General features: G+C 48.6%; 7 protein-coding genes across 10 annotated transcripts; 4 read left to right on the top strand and 3 right to left on the bottom strand.

The window, feature by feature from the left end:
• The first annotated feature begins 971 nt into the window (after positions 1-971).
• smad10a (SMAD family member 10a) lies at positions 972-5,700 on the top strand. The gene is made up of 12 exons (XM_061266473.1): positions 972-1,892; positions 2,769-3,012; positions 3,127-3,301; positions 3,382-3,405; positions 3,565-3,780; positions 3,857-4,111; positions 4,209-4,310; positions 4,480-4,533; positions 4,615-4,798; positions 4,872-5,040; positions 5,167-5,305; positions 5,395-5,700. The coding sequence occupies exons 1-12, from the start codon at positions 1,783-1,785 to the stop codon at positions 5,604-5,606; spliced, it is 1,884 nt and encodes a 627-aa protein (XP_061122457.1). The 5' UTR covers positions 972-1,782; the 3' UTR covers positions 5,607-5,700.
• Positions 5,701-7,697: 1,997 nt separating this feature from the next.
• Positions 7,698-9,865, top strand: pex11b (peroxisomal biogenesis factor 11 beta). The gene is made up of 4 exons (XM_061266475.1): positions 7,698-8,013; positions 8,120-8,235; positions 8,560-8,761; positions 8,828-9,865. Exons 1-4 carry the CDS (start codon positions 7,958-7,960, stop codon positions 9,234-9,236), a joined length of 783 nt encoding a protein of 260 aa, XP_061122459.1. The 5' UTR covers positions 7,698-7,957; the 3' UTR covers positions 9,237-9,865.
• A 404-nt stretch (positions 9,866-10,269) lies between these two features.
• On the bottom strand, positions 10,270-13,373 carry ilf2 (interleukin enhancer binding factor 2). The gene is made up of 15 exons (XM_061266474.1): positions 13,241-13,373; positions 12,784-12,843; positions 12,465-12,507; positions 12,285-12,389; positions 12,117-12,194; positions 11,925-12,027; positions 11,788-11,853; positions 11,588-11,704; positions 11,422-11,500; positions 11,232-11,319; positions 11,093-11,154; positions 10,905-11,019; positions 10,737-10,827; positions 10,495-10,651; positions 10,270-10,406 (listed from the first exon to the last, which is right to left on the bottom strand). The coding sequence occupies exons 1-14, from the start codon at positions 13,243-13,245 to the stop codon at positions 10,500-10,502; spliced, it is 1,164 nt and encodes a 387-aa protein (XP_061122458.1). The 5' UTR covers positions 13,246-13,373; the 3' UTR covers positions 10,270-10,406; positions 10,495-10,499.
• A 576-nt stretch (positions 13,374-13,949) lies between these two features.
• LOC133144532 (sclerostin domain-containing protein 1-like) lies at positions 13,950-14,620 on the top strand. The gene is made up of 2 exons (XM_061267304.1): positions 13,950-14,151; positions 14,238-14,620. Exons 1-2 carry the CDS (start codon positions 13,950-13,952, stop codon positions 14,618-14,620), a joined length of 585 nt encoding a protein of 194 aa, XP_061123288.1.
• Positions 14,621-15,991: 1,371 nt separating this feature from the next.
• tspan13b (tetraspanin 13b) lies at positions 15,992-22,630 on the top strand. Of its 3 annotated transcripts, XM_061267301.1 has the most exons (7): positions 15,992-16,211; positions 20,374-20,406; positions 21,135-21,302; positions 21,462-21,542; positions 21,792-21,905; positions 21,983-22,093; positions 22,158-22,630. In XM_061267301.1, the coding sequence occupies exons 3-7, from the start codon at positions 21,135-21,137 to the stop codon at positions 22,230-22,232; spliced, it is 549 nt and encodes a 182-aa protein (XP_061123285.1). In that variant the 5' UTR covers positions 15,992-16,211; positions 20,374-20,406; the 3' UTR covers positions 22,233-22,630. The 3 variants fall into 3 exon arrangements, with proteins under 3 accessions (XP_061123285.1, XP_061123284.1, XP_061123286.1); XM_061267300.1 differs by lacking the exon at positions 15,992-16,211 and having other exon boundaries at positions 19,829-20,406; XM_061267302.1 differs by lacking the exons at positions 15,992-16,211; positions 20,374-20,406 and adding an exon at positions 20,929-21,069.
• Positions 16,337-19,776, bottom strand: LOC133144529 (ankyrin repeat and MYND domain-containing protein 2-like). Of its 2 annotated transcripts, none has more exons than XM_061267298.1 (10): positions 19,517-19,776; positions 19,102-19,166; positions 18,557-18,695; positions 18,372-18,470; positions 18,143-18,303; positions 17,861-18,075; positions 17,694-17,802; positions 17,411-17,539; positions 16,959-17,076; positions 16,337-16,895 (listed from the first exon to the last, which is right to left on the bottom strand). In XM_061267298.1, the coding sequence occupies exons 1-10, from the start codon at positions 19,581-19,583 to the stop codon at positions 16,729-16,731; spliced, it is 1,269 nt and encodes a 422-aa protein (XP_061123282.1). In that variant the 5' UTR covers positions 19,584-19,776; the 3' UTR covers positions 16,337-16,728. The 2 variants fall into 2 exon arrangements, with proteins under 2 accessions (XP_061123282.1, XP_061123281.1); XM_061267297.1 differs by having other exon boundaries at positions 17,667-17,802; positions 19,517-19,770.
• A 610-nt stretch (positions 22,631-23,240) lies between the features above and the next one.
• agr2 (anterior gradient 2) lies at positions 23,241-24,648 on the bottom strand. Its single transcript, XM_061267305.1, has 8 exons — positions 24,545-24,648; positions 24,302-24,433; positions 24,163-24,226; positions 24,027-24,079; positions 23,880-23,956; positions 23,752-23,815; positions 23,479-23,562; positions 23,241-23,402 (listed from the first exon to the last, which is right to left on the bottom strand). The coding sequence occupies exons 2-8, from the start codon at positions 24,408-24,410 to the stop codon at positions 23,353-23,355; spliced, it is 501 nt and encodes a 166-aa protein (XP_061123289.1). The 5' UTR covers positions 24,411-24,433; positions 24,545-24,648; the 3' UTR covers positions 23,241-23,352.
• Between the last annotated feature and the right edge of the window lie 385 nt (positions 24,649-25,033).

Below are 25,033 nucleotides of genomic sequence, written 5' to 3'. Positions count from 1 at the left end.
GTGAACAGTCAGTCTTTAAGATTCCACAGTGATGTAATTATGTTACAATTGATATGTGGTCGTTTGAAAATCAAATTCAGTTGGACATGCTTGTTACGACACTTTTATTTGATCTAACTAAAAAGAAGGTGCATCATTCATCCATTATTGGAGTAAAATGACAGTTTGCGCTTAAGTCACTCATTATTCGTGCTGCAAAACTTCATGTCCACTTAATGCATGATTGAAGTTGGGGATTCAGGTTTTGAGCATGTCCAAGTGCCAAATGGTGGCCCGCTTTGGGGGTACAATTGTAAATGTATGTTGGGGGAGCGCTAATCTCAGAGGCGCCACCTTAAAGAAAACAGTCTCGCGGCGGCGGTGGCGGCGGCGGCGGCGGCGGCGGGCCTGTCAATCTCGACGAACCAGACAGACCCTGGCTGGCAGCGTCGCGGTGAGAGCCGCTTTTCTATTGGATGAGCGCGAGCGTGCGTATGAGAGCCGGCCTGCTATTGGCTGAAGCGTGTCGCGACACTGACGCGCACGATGTCTCCCCTCTATTGTTATTGTGTCGTGCGCGTGAGGAACGGACGGACGGGCAGGATGCACGAGGAGACAGTAAGACGGACGGAGAAAATGATACAGCTACTGTGAGAGAGACACTTTAGCTAGCACAGTGTCGCATATGAAACAATTGATCCATTTAGCTGCAATCCATGCAAGTATCGCCGCCGGTGTGCTGTGTGTGTGTGATCGACAGTGCTAAAAACCAGCGTATGTAGAGGGAGGCAGCCTCGCAGGCAAGCTCGCAGCCTCGCAGGCAAGCTCGCAGCCTCGCAGGCAGCCTCGCAGGCAGGCAGGCAGCCTAGCAGGCAGGCAGGCGAGTAAACAATCTGCCAGCCAGCACTCCGTCCGTGCACTTTTGTCGGACAGCTCAAGCAACGGTCTTTCGGTTCAAGTTCTTCTCTTCTCTCCGTCTGATGTGTAAGTGTTAGCAATTCAATGTGAACGCTTGTTGCACCAGCTGTCTGTCTGTCTGTCTGTCTGTCTGTCGACTGCATTGCATACAGAGCGAGCAAATTACCTCGATTTGCAAGTGAAAGTTGCAAATATTAGCTCGATCAAGTGTCTTTCTTTCTTTCTTTCTTTCTTTCTCTTGCGCGGTTCTCTCCATTTCCCCCGGGTTCATTCCAGGTGATGTTGTGCTCACTATTGGATTTGCAAGGTTACAATTTGTCCTATCCTGTTTTTTCCTGCTAAACTTCGGGGATGTACAGTTGACGGTGAGCACGACTAAATGGAGCGTGCATGTGCAGTAGTGTTTATCAATGGACAGTAAACGTATGTGCATGTGCAAGGAAGGCGCCGTTGTATGTCGCCTGGAAAATGATGCATAGATTGGACCGGACAGGTAGGTGACAGTCACGATGACTTGATCGTTCGTCCCTAGGGATGGATTTGAGTTTTCATTTGGACAACCGTGTTGAGCTCGGGGCCTGTAGGATGAACATACAGAAAAGAGACAGGGAGGGGGTGAGTGAGTGAGTGCGTCAGCTCCAAGTACCTGTAACCGTCTGCACTCATGACATGATGCCACCATATACTGCAGCTATGGAAAAAAAGTCATCTGAAATGAGCCCTTCGAGTTGAAGTCAAGCGAGCCGAATGATAAAATAGCACAAAGGTTCAACAAGTGACGAGGCGGTCCCGGTGCCGCGTGATAAGGAGGCAGGTGTGCAAGGGATGGGGAAACAGAAAGAGGAAAAACGGATTCACCTAACACGACAAGGATTTTTCTAGGCAATGCCAATAGGAATCGGATTCTTATCTCGCATTTCATTAACAGGGGCTGATTCAGAACTGGGCCATCATGATCCCAGTGAACCTTCATTGGCCGACCAACTTAATCCCAGGTAAGAAAAAGTCATTGTGCCATCAGTGGCAAAAGTCTCTTTGAATGAAAAGATTTCTTACGGGTAACTTGATGCTAAACGTTCGTTTGGATCCCTCCAAAGTGATTCACTCATATCGCTTGTAATGTTGTTCATTCAACGTGAACGTTGGCTCGTGCTTTTGATCAAGAGCCGATTTCACCCTCAAAGTACGGAAGGGCACGTACGTGGCCTTGAAGAAGCCTGAATCAGCAAACCCAAATCACTCCGCACGATAAAGGAAAAGAAGGCTCAGCATTTGTGCGGATGATTTCATGCGATGCCATCTCTTTTTTTTCCTATTCAGGAATATGTATTTGCAATGACAAATAGTCTGCTTTGCTTTTTTGTTGTTGTTGCCTCTGCCATGCAAGCGTGCTGCAAGGTGTCTTGAATGCGCGCTCACTTGCCTGATGCTATGTTTGGGGTCCTTCCTATCAGTCTACCCTTTGTTTGGGTTTCTTCACGTCTGGCACAATAATAGCCGCTGCGCACGACTTCACCCAAAATGACATTTGGCACATCATCGATGTCAATTTGCCTTTGGAGGGATATTGGAGGCGCCGTTTTTAGAGAAGCGCTGGGGAGAACCCAGATCAATGTAAACAGGAAAGAAGTCCTCAGTAATCTTCTATGTATGATCCAGCATATCAACATTGAAACAAAGTTCATCTCCTTTTTCCTCACTTGGCTGCTTCTTTTATATCAAACAAATGATTTTAGGCGCATTCTCTTCTTCCGCGTTTAAATAAGCCGTCTTTTTCTGAGCTCCGGTGATTCCGATCGACTGCGATTGTGCCCTGCAGGGCATTGAGCTGAAAGGGTGGCCGGGTGGCCGGGTACCTGTTTGTGTTGCAGCGGTATCATGTCGGTGAACCCTCCGAGTAGCAACGACGCCTGCCTCAGCATCGTCCACAGCCTCATGTGCCACCGGCAGGGCGGCGAGAACGAGGGCTTCGCCAAGCGGGCCATCGAGAGCCTGGTCAAGAAGCTGAAAGAGAAGAAGGACGAGTTGGACTCGCTCATCACTGCCGTCACCACCAACGGTGTCCATCCCAGCAAGTGCGTCACCATTCAGAGGACGCTGGATGGACGACTCCAGGTAGGCCGACTGTCACGCGTGGCCATCTTTTCTTTTTCCTCAACGTAAAGTTGAACTCGCTGACTCATCCTCACGGGGGCACAAATGTAGCTTGCTGTGTACGTTCCTTCTCAGGTGGCAGGGAGGAAAGGATTTCCTCATGTGATTTACGCACGCCTCTGGCGCTGGCCCGACCTCCATAAAAATGAACTCAAGCACGTCAAGTTCTGCCAGTACGCCTTTGACCTCAAGTACGACAACGTGTGCGTGAACCCCTATCATTACGAGAGGGTGGTTTCTCCAGGCATCGGTAGGTTCAAAGTTGTTCACATAGTCACGGGCATGGTCTCTTGTTTTGATTCTCCGATTTTCTGTCGTCCCCTTTCCCAGTCGGTCTCAGTCTTCACAACGCAGGTAAGTTCCTCGTGACACAAAGACATTCTCATCCAGCGAGAACACGGCCCGTGCGTGCGTGACACCCTGAACCAGATTCGCCCCCAGCAGCACCAGAAATGAAGAGGCGCTCATTTCGACGGGCTCTCAGCTCACCTTCCCTTCCGTTCCATCTCGCAGTGCCGCCCGGTGGTCTGATCAAAGAAGAGTACATCCACGACTGTATCCAAATGGATCTCCCGCCCGGCATGCCGCTATCTGAGCACCGAGCAGCGCTGAAGATGCCTCCGCCCGATCACTACGGCCAAGCCCTGCCTCCTCCGCCGCATCTGTCGTCCGAGCCTCACGGACCTCCGCCGGTCACCAGATACACACAGCTGCCCGTCTCACCCAAAGGTTAGCAGTAAGGAGTTGTCTATTTGAAGCCAGATTTGGTGTTCCCGGTTGTAATTGTGTATTTTCCCCTCCGCAGTGTCAAACTCTGGCTCCATGCTGCCACTCCAGGCCAGTAGCCATGTTGATGGGCGCCCCGGGACTGCTTCCCCACAGGTCCAAGCGATGACACATTCGCCACGTTCCCCGACTCCAAATCAGCAACAAGGTCCCCACCCGCCTCAAGCTGCCCACCCACAGCAATCTTCTCTACCTCCTCAATCCCACGGACAGAACGGATATAGCGGCGGCGGCGGCGGCAGCAAACATTCTCAGAGCCAGGCTGCCTTCCACAGTGAGTTGCCTAGCTACATAATACACGACGCTAACCTATGCCGCCACTCGCTGAATGGTCAATAAGACATTGCATTTTTCGCTTACCTGTAACGCAGCCGTATGGACAGGCAGCAGCACAGCCTCCTACACTCCCATCGGACCCCCGCAAAATGGACGGGCTCATCAGCCGAGTCCCCTTCACCATCCAAACCAACATTGTGAGCTGTCCATCCTTCCATTTTCTCCACCGTTGCTCATCAACGAGGAGAAAATGTGCACGTTACAAGAAAAACCTCAAAGCAACGGGCGGGCATTCGATCGGTTTTCTGAACTTGACCTAGCGCACAATGTATTCTTGCTAGTCGTATATCTTTTTGGCCTTTGCAGGGTCTCAGCACCACGCTTCGAGCTCTTTCCCTCCTTCCGTTTCCAATCATCCAGGTTGGAGTGCTCAAGTTCTCGACCGTTCTTGTCGTTGCTCTCGCTTTGTGTAATTGTAGTTGTTTATCTATCGTGTGCTAGGACCAGAGTTTTGGTGCTCCATCTCCTATTTTGAAATGGACGTTCAGGTGGGCGAGATGTTCAAGGTGCCGTCCAGCTGCCCCGTGGTGACGGTGGACGGTTACGTGGACCCGTCGGGCGGTGACCGCTTCTGTCTGGGCCAGCTGAGTAACGTCCATCGCACGGATGCCAGCGAGAGAGCCCGGTATGCGACGCGCAGAAAAGGGGCTCTGGACTGGCTCGACGTCATTTCACCTCTTTTATTTCCCTTGTCCCAGATTACACATCGGTAAAGGGGTGCAGCTGGAGTGTCGTGGCGAGGGCGACGTGTGGATGCGCTGTATGAGCGACCACGCCGTCTTCGTACAGAGCTACTATCTGGACAGGGAGGCGGGCCGAGCCCCGGGCGACGCTGTGCACAAGATATACCCCGGAGCCTACATCAAGGTCGGAACGGATCCTTTCAGCTACCCGACTGTTGTCCTTATCCATCTCTATCTCACTTTAGATGTATACATATATATATATATTTAAGTACTGGCGTAAAAAACCTTGCTGTGGTTTGGTCGTTAGGTGTTTGACCTCCGACAGTGCCACAGACAAATGCAGCAGCAGGCGGCCACGGCTCAGGCGGCGGCGGCCGCGCAGGCGGCGGCCGTGGCGGGAAACATCCCTGGACCGGGCAGCGTCGGAGGCATAGCACCTGCAGTCAGTCAGTATTTGCAAAAGCTGCCCCGTTGAGCGTCGTTCAAATGATTAGGAAGGCGACTCACCCCGGCCATGCCATGCCATCGCTCGCAGGTCTGTCGGCAGCAGCGGGGATCGGCGTGGATGACCTTCGGCGACTATGCATCTTGCGTCTGAGTTTTGTCAAGGGTTGGGGCCCCGACTATCCCAGGCAGAGCATCAAACACACGCCGTGCTGGGTGGAAGTCCACCTTCACCGGGCTTTGCAGCTTCTGGACGAGGTCTTGCATACCATGCCCTTATCTGATCCGGGGCCTGCTAACTGAGACATGCGGCTCGGTTGAATGCGCTGGCTGGCTCGTTCGCACAGATCCAATCCTTTTGCCTGATACCAAATAGAAAGGGATTCCAATGAAAAGACAGAGTCAAACGACGCTTACAATCAATTTACACGCATGGCAGCATTACACCTCGATTCCACTCAAACGTGTCGCGTGATGTCGACAAAGACCGCAACGCTAGATGGTGTTTTAAAAATGTGATAGGCTCTACTGGAGAAATGACAAGAGTTGCAGATGGACCTTATTTTTATGAATGAATTCCAAACACACGTTGAAAAGGAGCTCGATTATCTCCAACTCCACATTTCCCTTTATGCACTTTGGATTTTCTTTGGTCTTTGGATGGAGGTTGCGCAGTCGCATCAATTTCAAACAACGTCCGACTCACAATTGAGCCCCTCGAGGAAAGACAGACTTTGTTCTTTTTCTCTTTCTGTCGTACGAACAACAAAGTCACGTCTACGTACGTGTACACGCGGACCGTTGACCCAAACTCTAGCTAGTTGCTCTTCTTACTATGCTCTGCTTACGTACATATATCCAGTCTATATATCTATTTTTCTTCATACCAAAAGTCCAAAAAGCCAAAAAGAGTTGGCTTTCAAGTGGTGTTGTTGGTCTTTGTCGTCATGAAGCAGTATTTAACCAAATGTTTGGTGTGACTCACCAAAGCTGGAATACCTCATCAGTACACACAGCAGCTCCCGAAAGGCTCATTTCGTCACACGATGAATGACTTGGCAACGTACACACTGCTAAAGGTACCCACCCAGTTGACATCCAGTAGGAGTCCTTCCCGACTACCAATGTGATCAATCGTGTGAGGCCGGAGACACAATGAGCAAAAATGTGCGTGCGCGGAATGCCAGTGCCTTCCTTCTCCGATGAGTGTTTGGAACTCTGCTATGCTTCAATGGCCCGTTTGGGAGGAAACATAGCAGAGTTCTACCAACCTCCTCCAAGCACAGCACAGCAGCTGCAAGATTCTGGCGTTGAGGTTTCCAAAGCAAAAGCATTGTTGCTTGAACTTGGTCCAAATGGAAAGAAGTAGTAGTGAAGGAGCTTAGTATGTTGCTTCTCCAAAATGGGCCCACTAACATAAATATGCATATTTGTGCCTTTTGTTGTCAAAACACACACACCGTTTGCTTGCTCCCTTCTCCGGTTGTTTGGTTCTCACCGACTTTTGATGACATCTTGTGGTTCCCTCAGGTATCTGAAATCATCCAACTATTTAGAAAATAGCCATTGTATCAGAGTAGTGTAATTTATTGTCTTGGTCTTTTGTGGGTGTCAAATAGAACTGAGCTCCTTTTACATGGAGAACACATTTGCCCATATTCAGGGAAGTCAGTGTTCAAGATGGTGTCCTCAGCAAGTGAGTTGGTGGTGGTGGTGTTGTTTTGTTTGGTTTTGCCTTTCCCATTGCGCTCCCCATTCATTCCCCCATTCGTGTATTTGGGTGACAAGTTACAGTTTGCTACTACTATAACCGAGTCTCAGTGTTGTCATATAGGCAACGCTTGAAGCCTTTTTCGCCACCGTTCAAGGCAATTAGAACAATGTCCGTTTGAAAGGATTGATTTATTTCCAATGACCTTTTCTGTTATTTGTCAGCAATTCCTTTCAATTGTCGCTACACGGATAGCTACTACCCAAATAATCCAAAGGTTCATGATGTATGGCTGCTGTTTTTTCCCTCCAAGGCCAGTTCAGTATTTCTTTCAGGTCAATAACATGGAAACAACACTGTACCCACAATCATTGATCCATCATTTGATGACACTAGCATCACTCACTAAATATAGCACTCTATGTATCAGTATGAAATAAGTTGTAATAAAAACACCAATATCCAATGATTGTCTTTGTTTGAATGAATGACTTTATTTAGACATGTATGTATGTCGTTTTATGTTCACTTCCCAACAGTATATTCAGTAAGAAACGTGCAATAATCTAATGTGACTCCACTTGAAATCCCTAAGTTAGTTCCTAACCTCATTTCAAAAGTGCAATCTTTCTTTTGCCACTTCTGGCTACTTCTCGTCGCCACAAGAGGGCAGTCTAGTCATTTGGCTACTGCTAACAGCCCTCTGGCAACGAGTGAAGAAGGAGTAGTTCAAGAGATCCGGATAAGGTGCTTCGTAGTGGATTTCAATCAAATGATCCAGTCTGCATGTATTGAAGGCCATTTTAAATTGCTCTACTCGTATTTGACAGCTTTTACAAGCGCGCGCGGAGGCGCCTGTTTGGACAATACCGCCAGATCTACGCTATTGGCTGCTAAAACTTCGTAGCAACCGATCAGCGAGCAGCTGTTTTCATACGACAGCATGGACTCCTGGGTTCGGTTCAATTCGCACAGCCAAGCCAAGGAGAGGATTATACGGTAAAGTTACGCCCAACCAATGATGTGTGCGCTGGCTGCACGGTCTCATCTCATCTCTATGGCACATCTAACACGATGATGTATATATTTCTTTTGTGCTTGGCAGAGCTGCTCAATATGCCTGCACATTGTTGGGCTATACGTTGCGCAAAGGCGGAGCAGGAGCGCAACTTCGCACAACTGTTAGTCAGTTGGAAGCACACATGAGCCTGACAAGAAAGTGTAAGTCAAATGCAGTCGTAGCCCTGAAATCAATGTCAAAGAATGCTTCATTTCTGTCTACAACAGTCTCGAAACAATCTTGTTTTCCACTTGAAAAGTTGACACCAAGTCAAGTCAGTCAGTCGCTCTACTTGACTTGGGTAGTGATTCCTAAACATACCACTAGAGAGAGCCCAACCCAAGCAACGTATTGTATTGTTGGTGCTTCAGGTGCAACGGCTATTTCCTTCCTTCCTTCCTTCCTTCCTTCCTTCCTTCCTTCCTATACGGCGTCGTTTTCCGAGTCGTTGGATGGTGACTAAACTGCGCTTGTGTCTCACTCAGTGTTGCGTCTGGGGAACTCGGTGGAGGCCATGGAGGCGGCAAAGAGGGCTATCCATCTCTCTGACAGCATCCTGAGGCTCTGCCTCACCATCAGCCACCTCAACAAAGCAATGTACTTTGCTTGCGACAACGTCCTCTGGGCGGGCAAGACGGGCCTGGTATCCAAAGTGGACCAGCGCAAATGGAGCCAGAGATCTTTCAAGTGAGCTGACGACATTTCAGTCCAAAGTCTTTTCACTTTCAAAGATTTGCTTGACGCACGTTGCAGGTACTACCTGTTTGCTCTGATCCTCAACCTGACTCGCGACGTGTACGAGCTGCACCTCCTCGTGGAACGCGAAGCGCGCCACAGAGCGGCCAAATGTCCCCCCTCGCGCGATCCCGCCGCGACGGCCCCCGATACGTCTTCAGCGTCCTCGCCGGCCGGCGCCGCTTTGGCTCTCCTGCCCCATCTGTCGGCGTGGTTACACGGGCGGCTTTACCTGTTGGCAACGGTGCTGCAGAGCAATCCGCCGTTACTCCTGGATCTGCTGAAGAACGCGTGCGACATCTTCATCCCGCTGGACCGCCTGGCCATTTACCCCACTGGAACGGGCTTTGTCGGCGCCTGCGGACTGGCGTCCTCTTTGCTCGCCATTCTGACCATCGTCCACCCTTGGTTGAAACTTAAGCCGTGAAGCCACAGACTGCCAGGAAGACGGCTTTTTTGGAGCAGCTGGGAGGTCGAGGATGGCTTGTGCATTTGGTACCTGGGCTTGTAGTTTGGACTTGACTTCATACGTTGCTAAATACTGCCACTATAACGACACAATTGGAGAAAACATCAAAACGCTATGTAACAGCTCACCGCTGTCACGTCATCTTGAGCTCTTGTGAATATTTCATAAATGTGACAGAAACATTTGGAAAAAGCCATAATACACACATAGTATTAAACACTGTGACGTTCCCTACTGATGGGTTAACATTTTGTGGTCCCACACGCCCTCAAAGACGCTCATTTACACAGTATTCTCATCCATTTGTTGGTATGTTCTTTGCCATTAGTTGAGAATTTGAAACGTTTGGATCATGGAGTTTAGCTTACTGTGATTAATGACTGATCATGTTACTGAAATTTGCAATGGCTGAAAATACTGACTAAAAGTGACCTATAATACAGACATTGGTGACGGACATATTTGTAGCACAAGCACTGGAGTCAAGCTACGAAGCAAGCTAATGCTAGCGAGAAGCTAACGAATGCATTTAACACATGATTATGTTCCCCAAAAATAAAACAGCACTGTCGATGCAATTCATTTGATACGACTACTTCAAATTCATCCACAAGAAGTGAAAGCAGCGCTAAAATGAGCAGAAAGACTCATGCTAATGCGCTGAAAACGAGGGCATCATAGACTCGCAATAAGACGAAAGTCAAATACAGTTTTCTTTTGGAGTCATCTCAGGCTTACCGCTTTACTGTATGCGTCCGTCCGTCGTTTTCATAGCTTGAAGGAACTGAACAAAGTCTTTCGGCAAATCTTTCTCTCTACTTCGGCATCCTTGAGTTTTTTGGACTACAAAAATCACTCCGAGGAATAAAGATGGCGGATTTGTGAAACCGTTTGGCAGCCCCCATTACCTAGTGGCGCCGCCCCAATGACCGACCGTGACGTCATCGATCAATTACATTTACTATATCATGCTGACAAGACTCAAAGACAATTAAAAAAAAAAAGAGTTTAATTCAAAGCAACAGCTTCAATTAAATCATGAGAAAAAAAATCATTATTGTGGCCAATCGTTTTTTCTTAAAAGCATTGTGAATGTGGAATCCTGTCTTCAAAGGGTCCAACGATGAACTGTGGAAAGAGGGCTACAAATGTTAGAAATTGAACCATAGGCTAATTAACAAAGGATTTAATACGAACCAAGCAAGGGAAACCTAACCTCGGTCATTCCTGGGTTTCCATGCTGTCGTCATCTCCATCCCCTCCCTCCTCCAGAGTTTCATCTTCTTCCTCCTTCTTCTCAGGGGGCTTCTCATAGGCCTTTTCGGAAGGGGTCACTATCACACCGTCCCAAGTGGACATCTCGGTCGCCAGATCTACCACAATTATCATTGCTAAAGTGGCAGCAGGCACGACACGGCACGGCACGGCAGTCGCTTGAATTTCACAATGAGATCTCACAGCTTGCATCTCCGTCCAGGCCGAGGATCTTCCTGAAACCTCCGTGTGACAGGACCCTCACCAGTGTCTGAGCTGTGAAGCACACCATGTCCTGCACATGACACACAAATACAAGTTGTTGTTGTTATTATTATTGCTCAAATGATGAGATGAAGAAAAGGACCTTACCTGCTGTTCCAGAGTCATGACCGTGTGCACTCGGAAGTTTCCGCTCTCACAAGGGTCGGTGATGCCCACCGAGCCGGGCAGGAAGAGACCCGCGGCCACCATCTGCAGGCAGCGCCTACAAAACGGCCAGGAAGCAAAATGCGTTGGAACGTGCCACTTGCGTGGAACACAAGTGCACAACAACTGACCTGTAGGCCACATTTAGAGACAAAGGCTGCCTGGATGGATTGTTCATCACCGCTGAGTGACCCTGGAACATCATTGCATTGGCAAAACATGTCACAGTGTCAACTCTGTCTCATCTTGTAGCTTTGAGTGCACCTTTACCAGTAAGTCCAAAATCCAAGGGTTGAGAGGCTCAAAGCCAGAGAAGCGCAGCCTGAGGTCCTTCAGGAGGCGGATCAACACTTTAACCCTTCATATCAGGAAAGAACATCACATTTGGAATGTTATTTAGAAGGAGGGGGGGGGGGAGGGAGCCAAGTTTGGTCAGAAGCAAAGGGCATTTTGGTCTCACGTGGATTGAGAAGCGTTTTCCTCAAACCAGCGGGCGTGGCGAATGGCTGCCAGAGCGCTCTGCAGTACCTTGATGTCCACTTGAAAACACATCCGAGTAGTTTACGTGGACATCACTTCTGTTTTTACACGTGCCTATGTTCTGTGTGTGTGTGTGTGGCTAGTACAATGTAACTCGGGGTCCAGTTTGCGCAGGTTGGGAGGGACAGTGGTGATGAGAATCTTGACAGTAGCGTCCGCTGAGCTGATCTCAAAGCCCGTCTCGTTGGTCAGCATGGACAGCACTGACACGCACATACGGTTGCTATGCTTCATTTGAGTTTTTAGTTGAAGTCAGAAGACAGTATTTGACATCCTTCAGTGGTACCTTCACTTGGGTCCTGGGTTCGAAGAGTCTCCACTACTTTGTTGCCCAGCGATGCAACAGCCTCCACTACAATACAGAATGATTGTTACAGCGCTAGGACTTCAAGGAGATGTGCACCGGCAAAGGCAAAGACTCACGTGTGGGAAGAATCTTGAGGATAACGACAAGGTCGGCAACATTGTGGCCGGTTGTCATGGTACCCTTCTTGTATGAGCCCACCTGACGCACCTCCTCAATTTGCTGCATTAAGAAAAAAACGAAATAAAAAATGGATTGATTGATTGATTGATAATTACATTGCGTTGAATGCTGATTAAAATAGGACTTACCACTTCAAAATTACCAGGGGCAACAATCAGATTATCAATGACATTGTTGATCTTTGTGACCAGTGACAAGATGGAAGACTGTAAATTCAGATACAGATCATTAAACCAAGGTTACCGCCAACAACTTCAACTTTAACCTCTGTGACAATCTTGTGTGTCTGTATTGACCTGCTCTGTAGGTGTTGGGCTCAGGTCTTGATTTCTCTTCAGCAGACAGTCGCTGAACGCGCTCTCGTCGGGTGCGGGCTTCACTCTGGGGAAGGCCATCTCACACTGAAAAGGAGAACAATTTGTCATATATACACACACACACACAACAAAATGTGGCGCTTTTTCTTTTTTACTCACCACGTAAAAATCAAAAGGGATGTGTGGAATAAACGGACGATACCTAAACAGAAGTGAAATATCCGCAGTCATGTAAAAGCACAGGGAAACAACATTAAATATAGTAATAGCAAGTTGTGTCGAACTAATTTGGCGGAGTATTGAGTGTAGTGGAGGGCCATGAATTTGCTACCGTTGAGCAAAGGAAACGCTACAAAACGTGGGAAGACCTTCTTACAAGTGATGAACAAATATTCCAATTTTAAGTTGCAAATGGGGGTCAGTTCTTCTGATAATGCTGCGAGCACGATTAGCATCGAAACCAGGTAGTCCAACTCACCCCTGAGCCATTCCCCCACGGGACCCAAAGCGGCCTCCTCGACCCCTGCCGCGGTCCCCTCTAAACACAAACAAAGAGATCAATCGGAAATGATTGCCATCGATGAGGATACCATCCGTCCATCCATCCATCCATCCATCCGTCCGTCCGTCCGTCCGTCCATCCATTCATTCAAGCAGAGGTGAAAGCGCCAACATATTAGCATGATTGCTCATCGTACACAAAGGAAATGAAACAAAGTCGAATATAAACGGCGCATTAAGCACCCAAAACTAAACTAAATTGAGAAAGATGTTATATTCATTCATGAATACAGTCAAATGGTGATCTCCCCTGAGCTTCAGTGGCTAGTTTTAGGCTAGGCTACTAGGTACAAGAGATTCAATTGTTAATTAGCACCTTTTCTATAAACTGGACTAAACCACACAAGGTTTTAAAGCAATTGTTTTGTTCTGACCTCATCGCGTACGACGTTTTGGCAAAGGAACGGAAAGGAAATGAGGAGAAACGATTCGTGTTTGCACTCTGCCGGTTGGGCGACGAGCTAGCGACTTCCCCGTTCTTCTTCTTCGATTTTAAACCTAACCGAGTGCAGCATGGGAAGCAACACTGCCACCGCCTGGTTTGGGGTGATACACAACTCCTACGTATGCGATAAATAAGTGGAGAACATCCCATCTTCGGTATTTAGAAGTATTATGAAGCCCCATAACAGACAGACTGAATAGTATTTGTTGATGTGCATCTATAGCTTTAAAACTCATCTTCTTGTGGCCTAAACTGAGAGAGAACCTGTTTGTAATCAGTCACTAAAAGATTGACATTTTTGCAAGAGAAATTTGCTGAAAAATATGGTGCTCATCAAAAATATAAAACAAGCCCATTCACTTTTTATTACTATGACGCTGGCTTATAAGCCCATCACCTGAATCTCAAAAGCATGCTTGAGAAAATGAAGCGCACTCTGTGGAAGGAGATGTGCTTGGGTTCAAGTGCAGGCTGCAGGCTAGCTAGTATGTAGGTGGGTTGGTGTGGGTGGATGGTTTGGTTGGGTGGGAGTGTCTTATTCCTTCACAAAGTGAAGTAAGGGCTATACACCTACCTGTATATAAAAGCAGAAGCAGCAGCACCAGGAGCTCCCGTTGTCACATCACTCCGTTGCAGTCATGACCCGCCTGACGAGCAAAGTCCAACTGTTTGCGGTTCTGCTATTCCTGAGCAGGAGCTGCACGGCTCTCTCCAACAACGCCACCGAGTCGCTCAGCCAACAGCCGAGCCACGTACCTCCGGAAGACGAGCCACCTACGGAAGACGCAAACCGAGCGCGGAATGGTGGCAGACGGCGGCAGTCGGACCCGATGGATAACGGTGAGTCGACGCCCTGACAAACGCTTCTGCGATTGTCTTTCTGTCAATGGTAACGTAGGACAAATGTGGCATTTCACGTGCGGCAGGACCGCCTGAGCAGAGCCAGGTGGGCTGCAGAGAGTTGCGCTCTACCAAGTACATTTCAGATGGCCAGTGCACCAGCGACAACCCCATCAAAGAGCTGGTGTGCGCCGGAGAATGTCTGCCGGCTCCCCTGCTCCCCAACTGGCTGGGCGCGGCTTACGCCGGAAGGTACTGGAGCCGTAGAGAGGCCCGGGAGTGGCGCTGCGTCATGGAGCGAAGCCGGACCCAGCGCATCTGGCTTCGGTGCCAGGACGGCAGCAGCAGGACCTACAAGATCACCGTGGTCACCTCCTGCAAGTGCAAGCGCTACAGCAGACAGCACAACGACTCGCGGCGCAAGGACGCAAAGAGAAGAGGAGACACAGGAGAGAGGGATGAGCGCTAAATTGGACAGCTCCAACCAAGTCCAATTTCCTGGTGTGCAAGTGGAATTCCACGGAGCAGCTCACAGCAATTGTATGCTGTTTTCGGAGCAAATACTTTGTCATTTATTTTGATACAGGAAGAACGTGTAGAGTCCGTACGGTAGTTTTGTCTGAAATAAAGAGTTGACAAGTGCTTGTGATCTCATGCTGCAGGCAGACCCGACAGGAAGAAAGTCATCACCGAGGCGGCAGCCCAGCCACGAAGCGCTCTTTGCAGCAGATGTCGTCATACTTTGCTTTGTGAACGCAATACTACCTTCACCTTCAGGCTAGCTCATTGCAGCTGCGGCAACATGTTAAGAGACTTCATTGTCCGGCGTAGCCTCTCATTTTTCTAAGCCCCGGGCCCTTGATGGGACGCAGTGAATAGAATCACCTGCGCCCCATTGCAGCAGGATGTTTGCGCTACCTGCAGAAGAAGAAAAAAAGCATTGTGATCACTTTGCAGGTTGTGCTTTACGGCAGGGTGTGCTCAAGTCTATACAGGGTTGGCGCCACTTTGTTCCAGGGGATCTAAAGGGATCCGGAATCGTCGGGCTTCGCAAAAATAGACGGGCACAAAGGCCCGTTTTGTCATGCACTCAATGGCTTGAAATGCTTTGCGCTCTCTCCTGCAGACACAGCACACCAAGTTTCAATTTCACCTCTTCCCAGCCATGTCAAGTAGACAAAAATTGTGAGGCTCAAAAGTCAAGCGAAGGTTGAGGTGGCCCATTCCAGCAGCACACATTAAGAATCCAGGCCAGAGCAGAAGGTGTTGTAGGTGTTAGGTGCTGAAAGAGCATGTGATAGCCTTGCTGCTAACCGTGACCTCATCCCTAACCCGGTCGACGTGCTCTTGAATTCCAAAACAAGAGCAAATCGGATGCCCGTAGTAGCGCTTGCTATTTAGAAACAAAAGCAGTTGTCTGTCATAACATACGCACACAAAAAAGGCGGTCATCATCAGCACGTATGGATGTGTGCACATGTCCATGCTCCAAATCATGCAGCAGCATCCAGACAAAGACCCGCTCGCGAAACAGGTGAGCCAAGAACCCAGGTGTGGTGTCTCCTTACCATGCATGGCCGGCTTTCCCAGGCGCAGCGTGGCCTCTCTTATCAGCTTTTGATAATACTGAAAAGGAATCCACTCCAAATCTGCCAGACTGATTTGGCCTTCAAAATGCTCTCTGGTTACTCCCTCAAAAAACATGTTTGTCACATTGCGTCATCACACAGAGAGTTGTGATAATAGCAGTCTGGTGTAAAAAAGAAAAAAGTACCTGAGGGTCTTCCAAAGAAGCCCATCAGTCATTTGATCCTACAGAATGTTTTCTTGATTTTTACGTCTCACAAACGGGATGTGTGAACTGGAGCTAAGGTGCTTCGAGCGGACCGACCGTGAGTTACGACTCTCTTGACAGGCAGTCTGACAGCAGCCGTGCTTTCTTTTTGTGCGAGCGCCCTGGTGGGTGACAAGGGTCACCTGGATCCCATGGGAGACGGAGAACACGGGCTTCTATAGAAATCCAAGGCATTGCCCAAGGATGTTCATTGTGTGCAAAGAAAGTAAGTCTTTTAAGAAGCCATCTTCATCGCGCTTCACTCTCTGATCCTGTTTACGCCTTTTTTCGTGGAATTCTTCTTTTCTAACACGACAAAAGCCACAAACTATATATATTTATATATACATATAGGAGAGGTAGTTATTTATTCATGTATTTAACACTGTGGTTGCTTTACACATATTAGACTGTATTATTATGATATTGTTATACTACAAAAAGGAAAATCACTAGCTATTGTTCTTTTGATGCGCAAACACACAAGACCATCGATGGATCCAGTAGAAGTCCTGAGTTTGTATCCGACCACATATTCAAAACGCTCCACCTCCATTCGGGTTCAAACGGCAACTTCCGTGGTTCTTTTTCCAACGGCGTGCTTCGAGCACAGCTGACATTTCATTCTCTAACACCCTCAAGAGGGAACGCTCGTTTGTCATTCTGCGTGCTGAAATTCTCGGAAAGATCTTTTTTTTTGCCTGCTGGATGAAAATGGGATTTGCGCCTCCGCTGGTTCCTCTTCATTCCTGGGACCCGGACGCTTGCTGCTGCTGCTGCTGCTGCTGCGATGACGGGCAGCCCAGCAGCTCAGCCGGGCACCCGCCGACGGCGGCCACCGTCTCCTCGGCCCGCAGGCACAACTCCTGAAGGAAGTTGGCTGTCTCCGTCACCAGGTCGCTCTCATCATCTAACAGAGTTAGTGCGTGTTAGCGCGTGTTTTCATTTGGAAAGGAATCACAAGTGAGAGCACCTTTGAGCTCTTTCAGCCTGGGGGCCTCCAAAGCGGCGTTCTGCTCCTGCATAGCTCTGCACATCTTTTTGTGGGTGAACCAGTGGAGCTTTTGGCACGTCAAGCTGCAGTAAGTCACCTGCGAGCCAGAGCAAAAACTACATACGGCCAGAGTTCCTCTGTGACAACTGTGAGGCAGGCAGGCGGGCAGGCAGGCAGGCAGGCGGGCAGGCAGGCAGGCAGGCGGGCGGGCGGGCGGGCGGGCAGGCAGGCAGGCAGGCAGGCAGGCAGGCAGGCAGGCAGGCAGGCAGGCAGGAAGGCAGGCAGGCAGGCAGGCAGCCATGCAGGCAGCCATGCAGGCAGCCATGCAGGCAGCCATGCAGGCAGCCATGCAGGCAGCCATGCAGGCAGGCAGCCATGCAGGCAGCCATGCAGGCAGCCATGCAGGCAGCCATGCAGGCAGCCTCACGCACAGATTTGCAGAGGGAACAGCGCTTGTCGGCGCCGCGCTCTCCGCACGTGGCGCAGTAGTCGGCATCGGCAAAGGCCATCTGACCGGTCAGCGCCTGAGTTAAAACGGAGTACGCCGTCGGATCGTTGCCCTGGAAAGAAGGCAAATGGGCGTTAGAGGGAATGTGTGGCATGTTCATGTCGGTGGCCCTCACGTGATGTGGCCTGGCTGGTCTTGAAAGTACAAATCTAAAGCGCTCTGTTATCTCCTTCACTTACAATGTGCAGTGGCGCAATGCTCCTCACCAGCTCCTGAAGCAGAGTGGTCTCACAGTAAGGGAACTTCCTGATGCACTCTCGAATGAATTTCTCCTGGTACTGCGGGAAGCCGTCGCTGTCTCTCCCCCTTAGAAGGCTGCGCGGCACGCCATATGAAATGGAGCTTTAGCTAGCAGGACACGGTTTGCGCTCACCTTTTCACCAAGGCGTCCAACTTGTCATCTTGTCGCTGTAAGAAGGTGAGGCATTTCTGCAGCACGCAGCTGATGTAATGCATCTTCATGGCCAGCACCTCGTTCATGTCTTGCTGCTTGACGCACTGCTCGCACAGCAGGTCCATCACCTGGTAGCACTTCTCCAGCGCCCCGATGTCCACCAGAACAGGATTCTCCCTTACCAGCATGACGATCTGTCAGATCAGAAGACGGAGAAGGTAGTCTATGGATTTCTGTGGCCTGCCTGCCTGCCTGCCTCACCTTGACTGGGTTGAGGTTGGTTGTCATGATGATCTTGTGCAGGGGTCCCGCTAAGCCCGGAGGCAGCTTGGGCTCCCTCTCCAGCCCCTGAGGTCTGGTGTAGTACTCCAGCCTTGCCCGTGGAAAAAAGTTGTTGATGACCGTCACGCAGTCGTGCTGGCCTGCCCAAAACACGGACACCGGGACGTTTGGCTTAAGGCTTAAGACTCCAGACCTGGGCTGCTCTCACCTACGAAGGCTGCCATTTGCGCAGCCGTGCGACCCACAGAATTGACCGGATCTGTTTCCGCCCCGGCATCCAGCATCATAGACGTGATGGCCGTCTTGCCTGCGGTGGGCAAATATGCAAAGTCTGGTGTTATGCTTGAACGGAGTGAAGAGCGAGGGGTTTCTTTGTTTTTCCTTCTTCTTCACCTGACAAGCCAGCAAACATGAGAGCCGTGTAGCCGTACTCGTGTCGGTTGCAGTTGACGTCAGCCCCGTGCTGCAGCAGCAAGCGGCACGTTTCCGATTTGCCCTTATAGGCCGCGTGCATCAGTGGAGTCATCCCGCACTTTTTGGAACAAATTACGAAGAAATACGGCACAGGAGTAAACATGCGTAGACAGCCATTGACGTGCTAAAGAGGAAATGATCCTCCGTTTGCCGCATGAACTTGTTCAAGTAAGATGACATGCAGCATGTGTCCATGCTTGGCTTGAAGCTGCCTGTCACGCTCAGGTGGCACTTTGAAGGAGCCTGTGTAGTGGAGCCATTCTATTATCAAAAAGCCCATGCCTGCCTCTCATGAGTCATCTCCATATGTCATCTCCAGCACAATGGATAACATATGTCAGTCAGACTTTGGGTTTTTACACACCCATATTGCATTGAAAAGCAGACGTTTGCAGCTAAATGACTCATTCACCACATCGACGACGCGTATGTATTATATAAATACGTATCATCTGTCTTAGTACCTCGTCTAAACAGTCGACCCGTACATCCTCGCTCGTAAGAATCTGGGCCACTTCTTGCGCATCACCTGCGGACCGAAAACACAAGTACAGACGCGTAGGACAACAATGTAAACAATGCTTATATTTCACCAATTGTTCTTATTTTTGCATATATGGCAATTTACATAGATGCATTTCACATAGATCTATCTCTATAGCTGGAGTGGAGAAGGTATTTCTTTTTTCTTTTTTTTTTAAATCTAAATAGGCCATAGAAATCAATATACCTATGTAGGCACAGGTCAAGGACCCAATGCCATTTATGCAAGACATCTTGTTTCCTTGCATCTAGACATATGATTGAAATATGCTACCAGCCCAGATATAGAATATGAAATATGGAAGTAGCCCGAGACCATGCAAAGGTTCTACTCACCAGCCTCAATAACTTGCAAAAGTTTCTTCTCAGATGCTGTAAGTTCACCCTTGTTCGGCACAGCCATTGATTCTGCTCACTTATTATTGATGGGCTCTTCAGTCAATGCTCAAAATCGAATTGGAACTGTTCACAAAACGTATGGCGTAGGGGTGAGAGGGTGAGCTATTACTGGCTTAGGTGTCTTTCTGATGAATATTTGAAGGAAATAGCAGGCCTGTCCGCTGGACAATCCAATGAATGGATGCTCCGCCCTATTTGTAGTTGTCAAGCTTCAAAGTGTAACCGGAAATAGATTTAGCTTCAACGTAAGAGAAACTATTTGGCAAGGGAAATTTCAGATTACAAAAACGAAATGAGTACATATCGACTGCATTTGAGTGAATTAAATAAAACGTTTTATAAATCAAATTGTGATTTCATCTCGTGTCCAAGATGTGACATGGACGATTACAGTCGACTTCTGCGACGTGATTCTGTCCTCCCCATTTTTGTCATCACATCTATGATACGAGCACGTTATTTTGTCCATGTAAAATGGTTCTAAGCCTTAGTTAGGCCATTTGCGCATGTGTTTTTGTGATTCGAATTTGAGTCGGCGCGTCGTCCAATTGACTTGACTTTGAAATGAATTGGTCTCACTTCCTGTTGTTGTTCCCACCCTCGCCATCTCCATCTCGACGACGTAACGCTGAGCAAGGTTTCACGGCTGGATCTAGGCTGCGGGATCATCGCTGCTGAGACGTTGATGCTTGTCCTGATTTAGGCATCCTATTGAATATTTGTTGACTTCTTTATCTGTCTGTCTGTCTGTCCGTCTGTCCAAAATGGCTTGCGCTGGATTCACCTGCTCCAAGCACTCCCTGTGCGCGCTCAACATCCTCTATGTTGTGAGTATCCATCCAACACGTCATCATCACACTGCACCATATGGATGATATATGCCAACTGAAGTTTCCAACGATGCGCGTGTAAATATAGAAATAGAAAACGGCTTGGCACGCGCGCGCGCGCACGCGCACTTGCTGACTCAATGATTCACCGTAGAACCTTGTCAGATGTTCATTGTGTGACTATGGAAGCAAGAAAAAAGGCCGCTTGTTGGCTACTAGAGTACAGAATCAGCCTTCTGAGCTCATTTCCTTCCGTCGGCCTCTTGATTGAAATTTCCACAAATTCTTTAGCCACAAATGACATCCGATTCTTGTAGTGTAGGTCACAATTGCCAGTATAATGTGTAGCCAGTGAGAAAACCTTGAGAACAAGCCACAGCAGGGAGATAAAGAGCTGCGTGACGTGCGTGCGTGCGTGCGTATCTGCTGTGCCACTTGGCTGCTGGGTTCAAAGGGAGCTAGCTCCGGTTATGACTTCACCTCAGCGTGGACATTGCTCACCTGGAAGAGTCACACTAAGCACGAGCTTGCTGTGGGGCACCTGCATGTTCCAATTCCAGAATACAAAGAAGGGCTTCTTCATACACTTTTGGACATTTTGGACTTGCTGTCCACCTCGACAAAGCAAGTCCTTGATTGTCGGATTGATGCACAAATAAGGTGCTAAACTTGTCCGAATGTAGTAGGAGCTGGAAGCCCGGCCACATTGTTTCTCTATCATGCAGATGGTGAGCCTGCTGATGATTGCAATCGCAGCATGGGGGAAGTGGTTCGGTCTGGTCTCCAGTTTCCAGGTCGTGGGTGGCGTCATTGGAGTTGGCGTCTTCCTCTTCTTTGTGGCTTTGGCCGGTCTCATCGGTGCCGTGAAGCACCATCAGGTCCTCCTCTTCTTTGTATCCTCAAGGTATAAAAATAGGAGGCAAGCTTGTTCCAAGCTGGCGGCCGTCCTCATTCGCATTCGGCAAAGGCTCCAGAAATGTTCCCCGATTTTGCAACGGTGCGACGATGCTTTGCAGCGTTGATTGGGACGACTCCTTGACTCGGACTCTCAGTACATGATCGTCCTCTTCATGGTGTTTATCGTGCAGTTCTCTGTTTCCAGTGCCTGTCTGGCGATCAACAAAGAGCAACAGGTGAGTCCCAAGATGCGTTCCAGACTTGGCATTTCTGAACAGCCGGTGACAGTTGCTGAGCTTTGGGCTTTGGCTGCAGCCTTCCTCTTCTGACTTCTCATGTCTTTCTTCCTGTGCCCGCCGTGCGCACTCCGCTCCGGCTTCCTCCCACATTCCAAAAGCATGCGTGCACGTTGGGTTCATTCATTGAGATGGCCCTTTTCTTTTGGAGTTGCTATGCGTCGGACTCCGTCAAATGTGCTTTCCCAGGATCATCTGCTGGAGGTGGGCTGGAATAACTCCCGCAGCACTCAAAAAGACGTGGAGAAGACGCTCAACTGCTGCGGCTTCCGACAGGTTGACCTCAACGCCACCTGCCGCGCCGTACGTGTGCTTTCTTGCCCGTCCGTCCGACCGTCCGTCCGCTGAGTGGGCTTTCAGCTTGGTGTGCTCTCCTGCAGGCTTGTTTCCCCAATCACTCGTGTTTGCCGTGCGCCGATAAGATCCAGGAACACGCCGATGAAGTCCTGCGTTTTGTAGGAGGGACTGGCCTCTTTTTCAGTTTTACTGAGGTCAGTAGAAAGTAACACTCTACAAATATATGATACGATAGGATCTATTGTCTCCTGCTGTCAGATGGTGGGCGTGTGGCTGACGTACCGCTACAGGAACCAGAAGGACCCCCGAGCAAACCCCAGTGCGTTCCTCTGAAAGCTGCTTCCGTCCCATTTAGACCTGTAAATATGCGGCAATGTGGTTTGATATTTAAAGATGGTAACCACGGGAACTGAAATGTCTCTTTCTGGAGATTCCACTTTTGTCTTAACACTGCTGTCACTCCAATCCATTTAGTTAAGAACGTTCTGCTGATTCATCACAAAGTAGATGATTCCAAACACTGAATGCAATAATCTGCACCAAACACACGCGTGTGACTGAATTCTTGGAGACTTTGCCGTCTTGTCCTGCTTCCTTCCTTCCTTCCTTCCTTCCTTCCTTCCTTCCTTCCTTCCTTCCTTCCTTCCTTCCTTCCTTCCTTCCTTCCTTCCTTCCTTCCTTCCTTCCTTCCTTCCTTCCTTCCTTCCTTCCTTCCTTCCTTCCTTCCTTCCTTCCTTCCTTCCTTCCTTCCTTCCTTCCTTCCTTCCTTCCTTCCTTCCTTCCTTCCTTCCTTCCTTCCTTCCTTCCTTCCTTCCTTCCTTCCTTCCTTCCTTCCTTCCTTCCTTCCTTCCTTCCTTCCTTCCTTCCTTCCTTCCTTCCTTCCTTCCTTCCTTCCTTCCTTCCTTCCTTCCTTCCTTCCTTCCTTCCTTCCTTCCTTCCTTCCTTCCTTCCTTCCTTCCTTCCTTCCTTCCTTCCTTCCTTCCTCCCTTCCTTCCCTCCTTCCTTCCTTCCTTCCTTCCTTCCTTCCTTCCCGTGTATTTGGCCTTTTGCATGACTTTTGTAAAAAAGTGCATCAGAAGTGCACTGGAGATTGCGTCCGAGACTTTGTACTGTCCAACCACAATAAAAGAGCGTAGGAGTAAAAGATGGTCTCCTGTTATCGTTTTGAGGACCCCCTACAAAATGCATAGATTGCTATGATGATGATGATGACGTGGATTTCTAGTCATGCCTGTGCAAATTGTATTAGCTGCAAATGGTCTTGTGACGTCCATAGTGAATTTGAACAAATAGCAATGATCTGGCTTTTATGACTAATACTGTTCGAAGAACTTGAAATGGTTTTCAACATTTTCAATTTTATTTGAAAGACAATGGGGAGCATTTCAGTGAAGAAGAAGAAGAAGAAGGTCTTTCCGCTGCTAACTGTTGAGGGCATCTTTGGCCCTGGGCTTCAAAGCTCCGACTTGAGGAGTTTCCTGGCCTTCTTCATGTTGCTTATCACTAAGAGAAGAAGAGAGATGCTTACATTGCACGTCCCTCACGTCATTTGGAAGGTAGCAGCAGAGTTTCATCTCACGTAGTTTGACGTCATTTGGTTCGTAGGCATACATGCGGTTGGCGTAGCGACCGGTCACGTCGGCCCTCACCGTCATGGAGGGGTCTGCAACGTTGCAGAAGCAAAAGACATTCAGCTAAATGGATAAACCAAGCTTTTTCTGAATTCATGGCACATTTTTATGATTCTGTGTTTTTTTTTCATTGTTATGCTACAATTAGCTCGTGATGATGATTTGGAAGAGAAGACTGACAGCTGAAATGATGGATGAAATTTGCCATAATGATGTCTTACCGACAAAAATGATTCTGGGAACATACTGTCCGTCAGGGGAGAGATGTTTGTCTGTGGTTTCATACTGTGCAAAAAAAAAACCATCTTAATCCTTCACAATTCTAAATTTGTCAGGATGTGTAACTTACCACCAAGTTGAGTACAACAAAATCCTCATCAAGGATTTTTTGGAGCTCATTGTCCTCTGCAAACACTTTCTTCAGTGCTGCAGGAAGAATCAACAAAGACTTGAAAGAGTCTTGGAACTTGCTTGAAGAAAACGTTTTGGAACTTACCCTGGCTGTGTGGACAGTCGTCCAGGTGAAAGAGGACCATCAAGGGTTTGTTCCTTGAAGGAGAAATGGAATGGAATGGAATGGAGGTGAGTTATGTCAAGCTGGTAACACCACAAATTGACAATCCATGTCTTACTTTGACCTGGCCCAGTACAGTCCTTCCTCGTACGTCTGAGCCCAGATCAACTGATCACCCCATCCTGGATGAAATGGAAAAAAAAAAGTTGCCTTTTTTCCTTTTCTTTTTTTGCTGTTGACCATTTCCCACCATTTACCTCTAGACAGAGTTTGAGGGACCCTCTTGCCTGTCTTCGGGGTATATTTGGCAAGGGTAAAGGACGCAGCGACAAGCACCAAGAGGAGTGACAGGGACCTTTTGATCATCTTTGCAAGGTTACTGGAAGAGACTTGAAAGAAGTAGCATGACATGGATTTTGCCTTTGCAGAGTTTCAGCTTTCTAGATAAGAACATGTTCAAATCATGCTAGAGTCGTTAAAATGCAGTCCTGAATTCTTACCTGTGCCTGCTCGGTCAGACGGATGACTGTTCCAGGATCTCCTGTTTTTACCTGCTGTATATTTAAGCAGCTGTCCGCCCACGGTCCCGCCCTTTCCCCCACCTCCTCACCACCTCCGCCGCCTCCACTGCCTCAGCCACCCAAAATATTCTCCATGGAAAATGTTACAATACATTTGAAATTTGGCACTTCTTCTGCTTTTGTTCATTTGAGGAGGTGGGAAGCAAATACGTACGTACACTTGCATCTCAATCAATCAGAATATCATCGAAAAGTTCATTTTGAAGTGGCACCGCTCAAATAGAAGGTACGATGGATGACTGGGCGCAATGCCATTGGTTGGCCGGAAAGCAGAAACACACACACTTCATGAACAAAAGTATTTGGCCACCAGTCTATTCCACCTGCAGGTACCGTGAACGGAGGCGCATTTGAGATTTGAATATTGTGCCGCGTCCCATTGGCGCGACCCGCTTGATATCAATAGCT

This window comes from Syngnathus typhle, linkage group LG20 (genome assembly GCF_033458585.1).
Source record: "Syngnathus typhle isolate RoL2023-S1 ecotype Sweden linkage group LG20, RoL_Styp_1.0, whole genome shotgun sequence".
Classification (NCBI taxonomy): Eukaryota; Metazoa; Chordata; class Actinopteri; order Syngnathiformes; family Syngnathidae; genus Syngnathus; species Syngnathus typhle.
The sequence above is the reverse complement of the archived record's forward strand: the minus strand, read 5'-3'. Positions and strand labels throughout refer to the sequence as shown.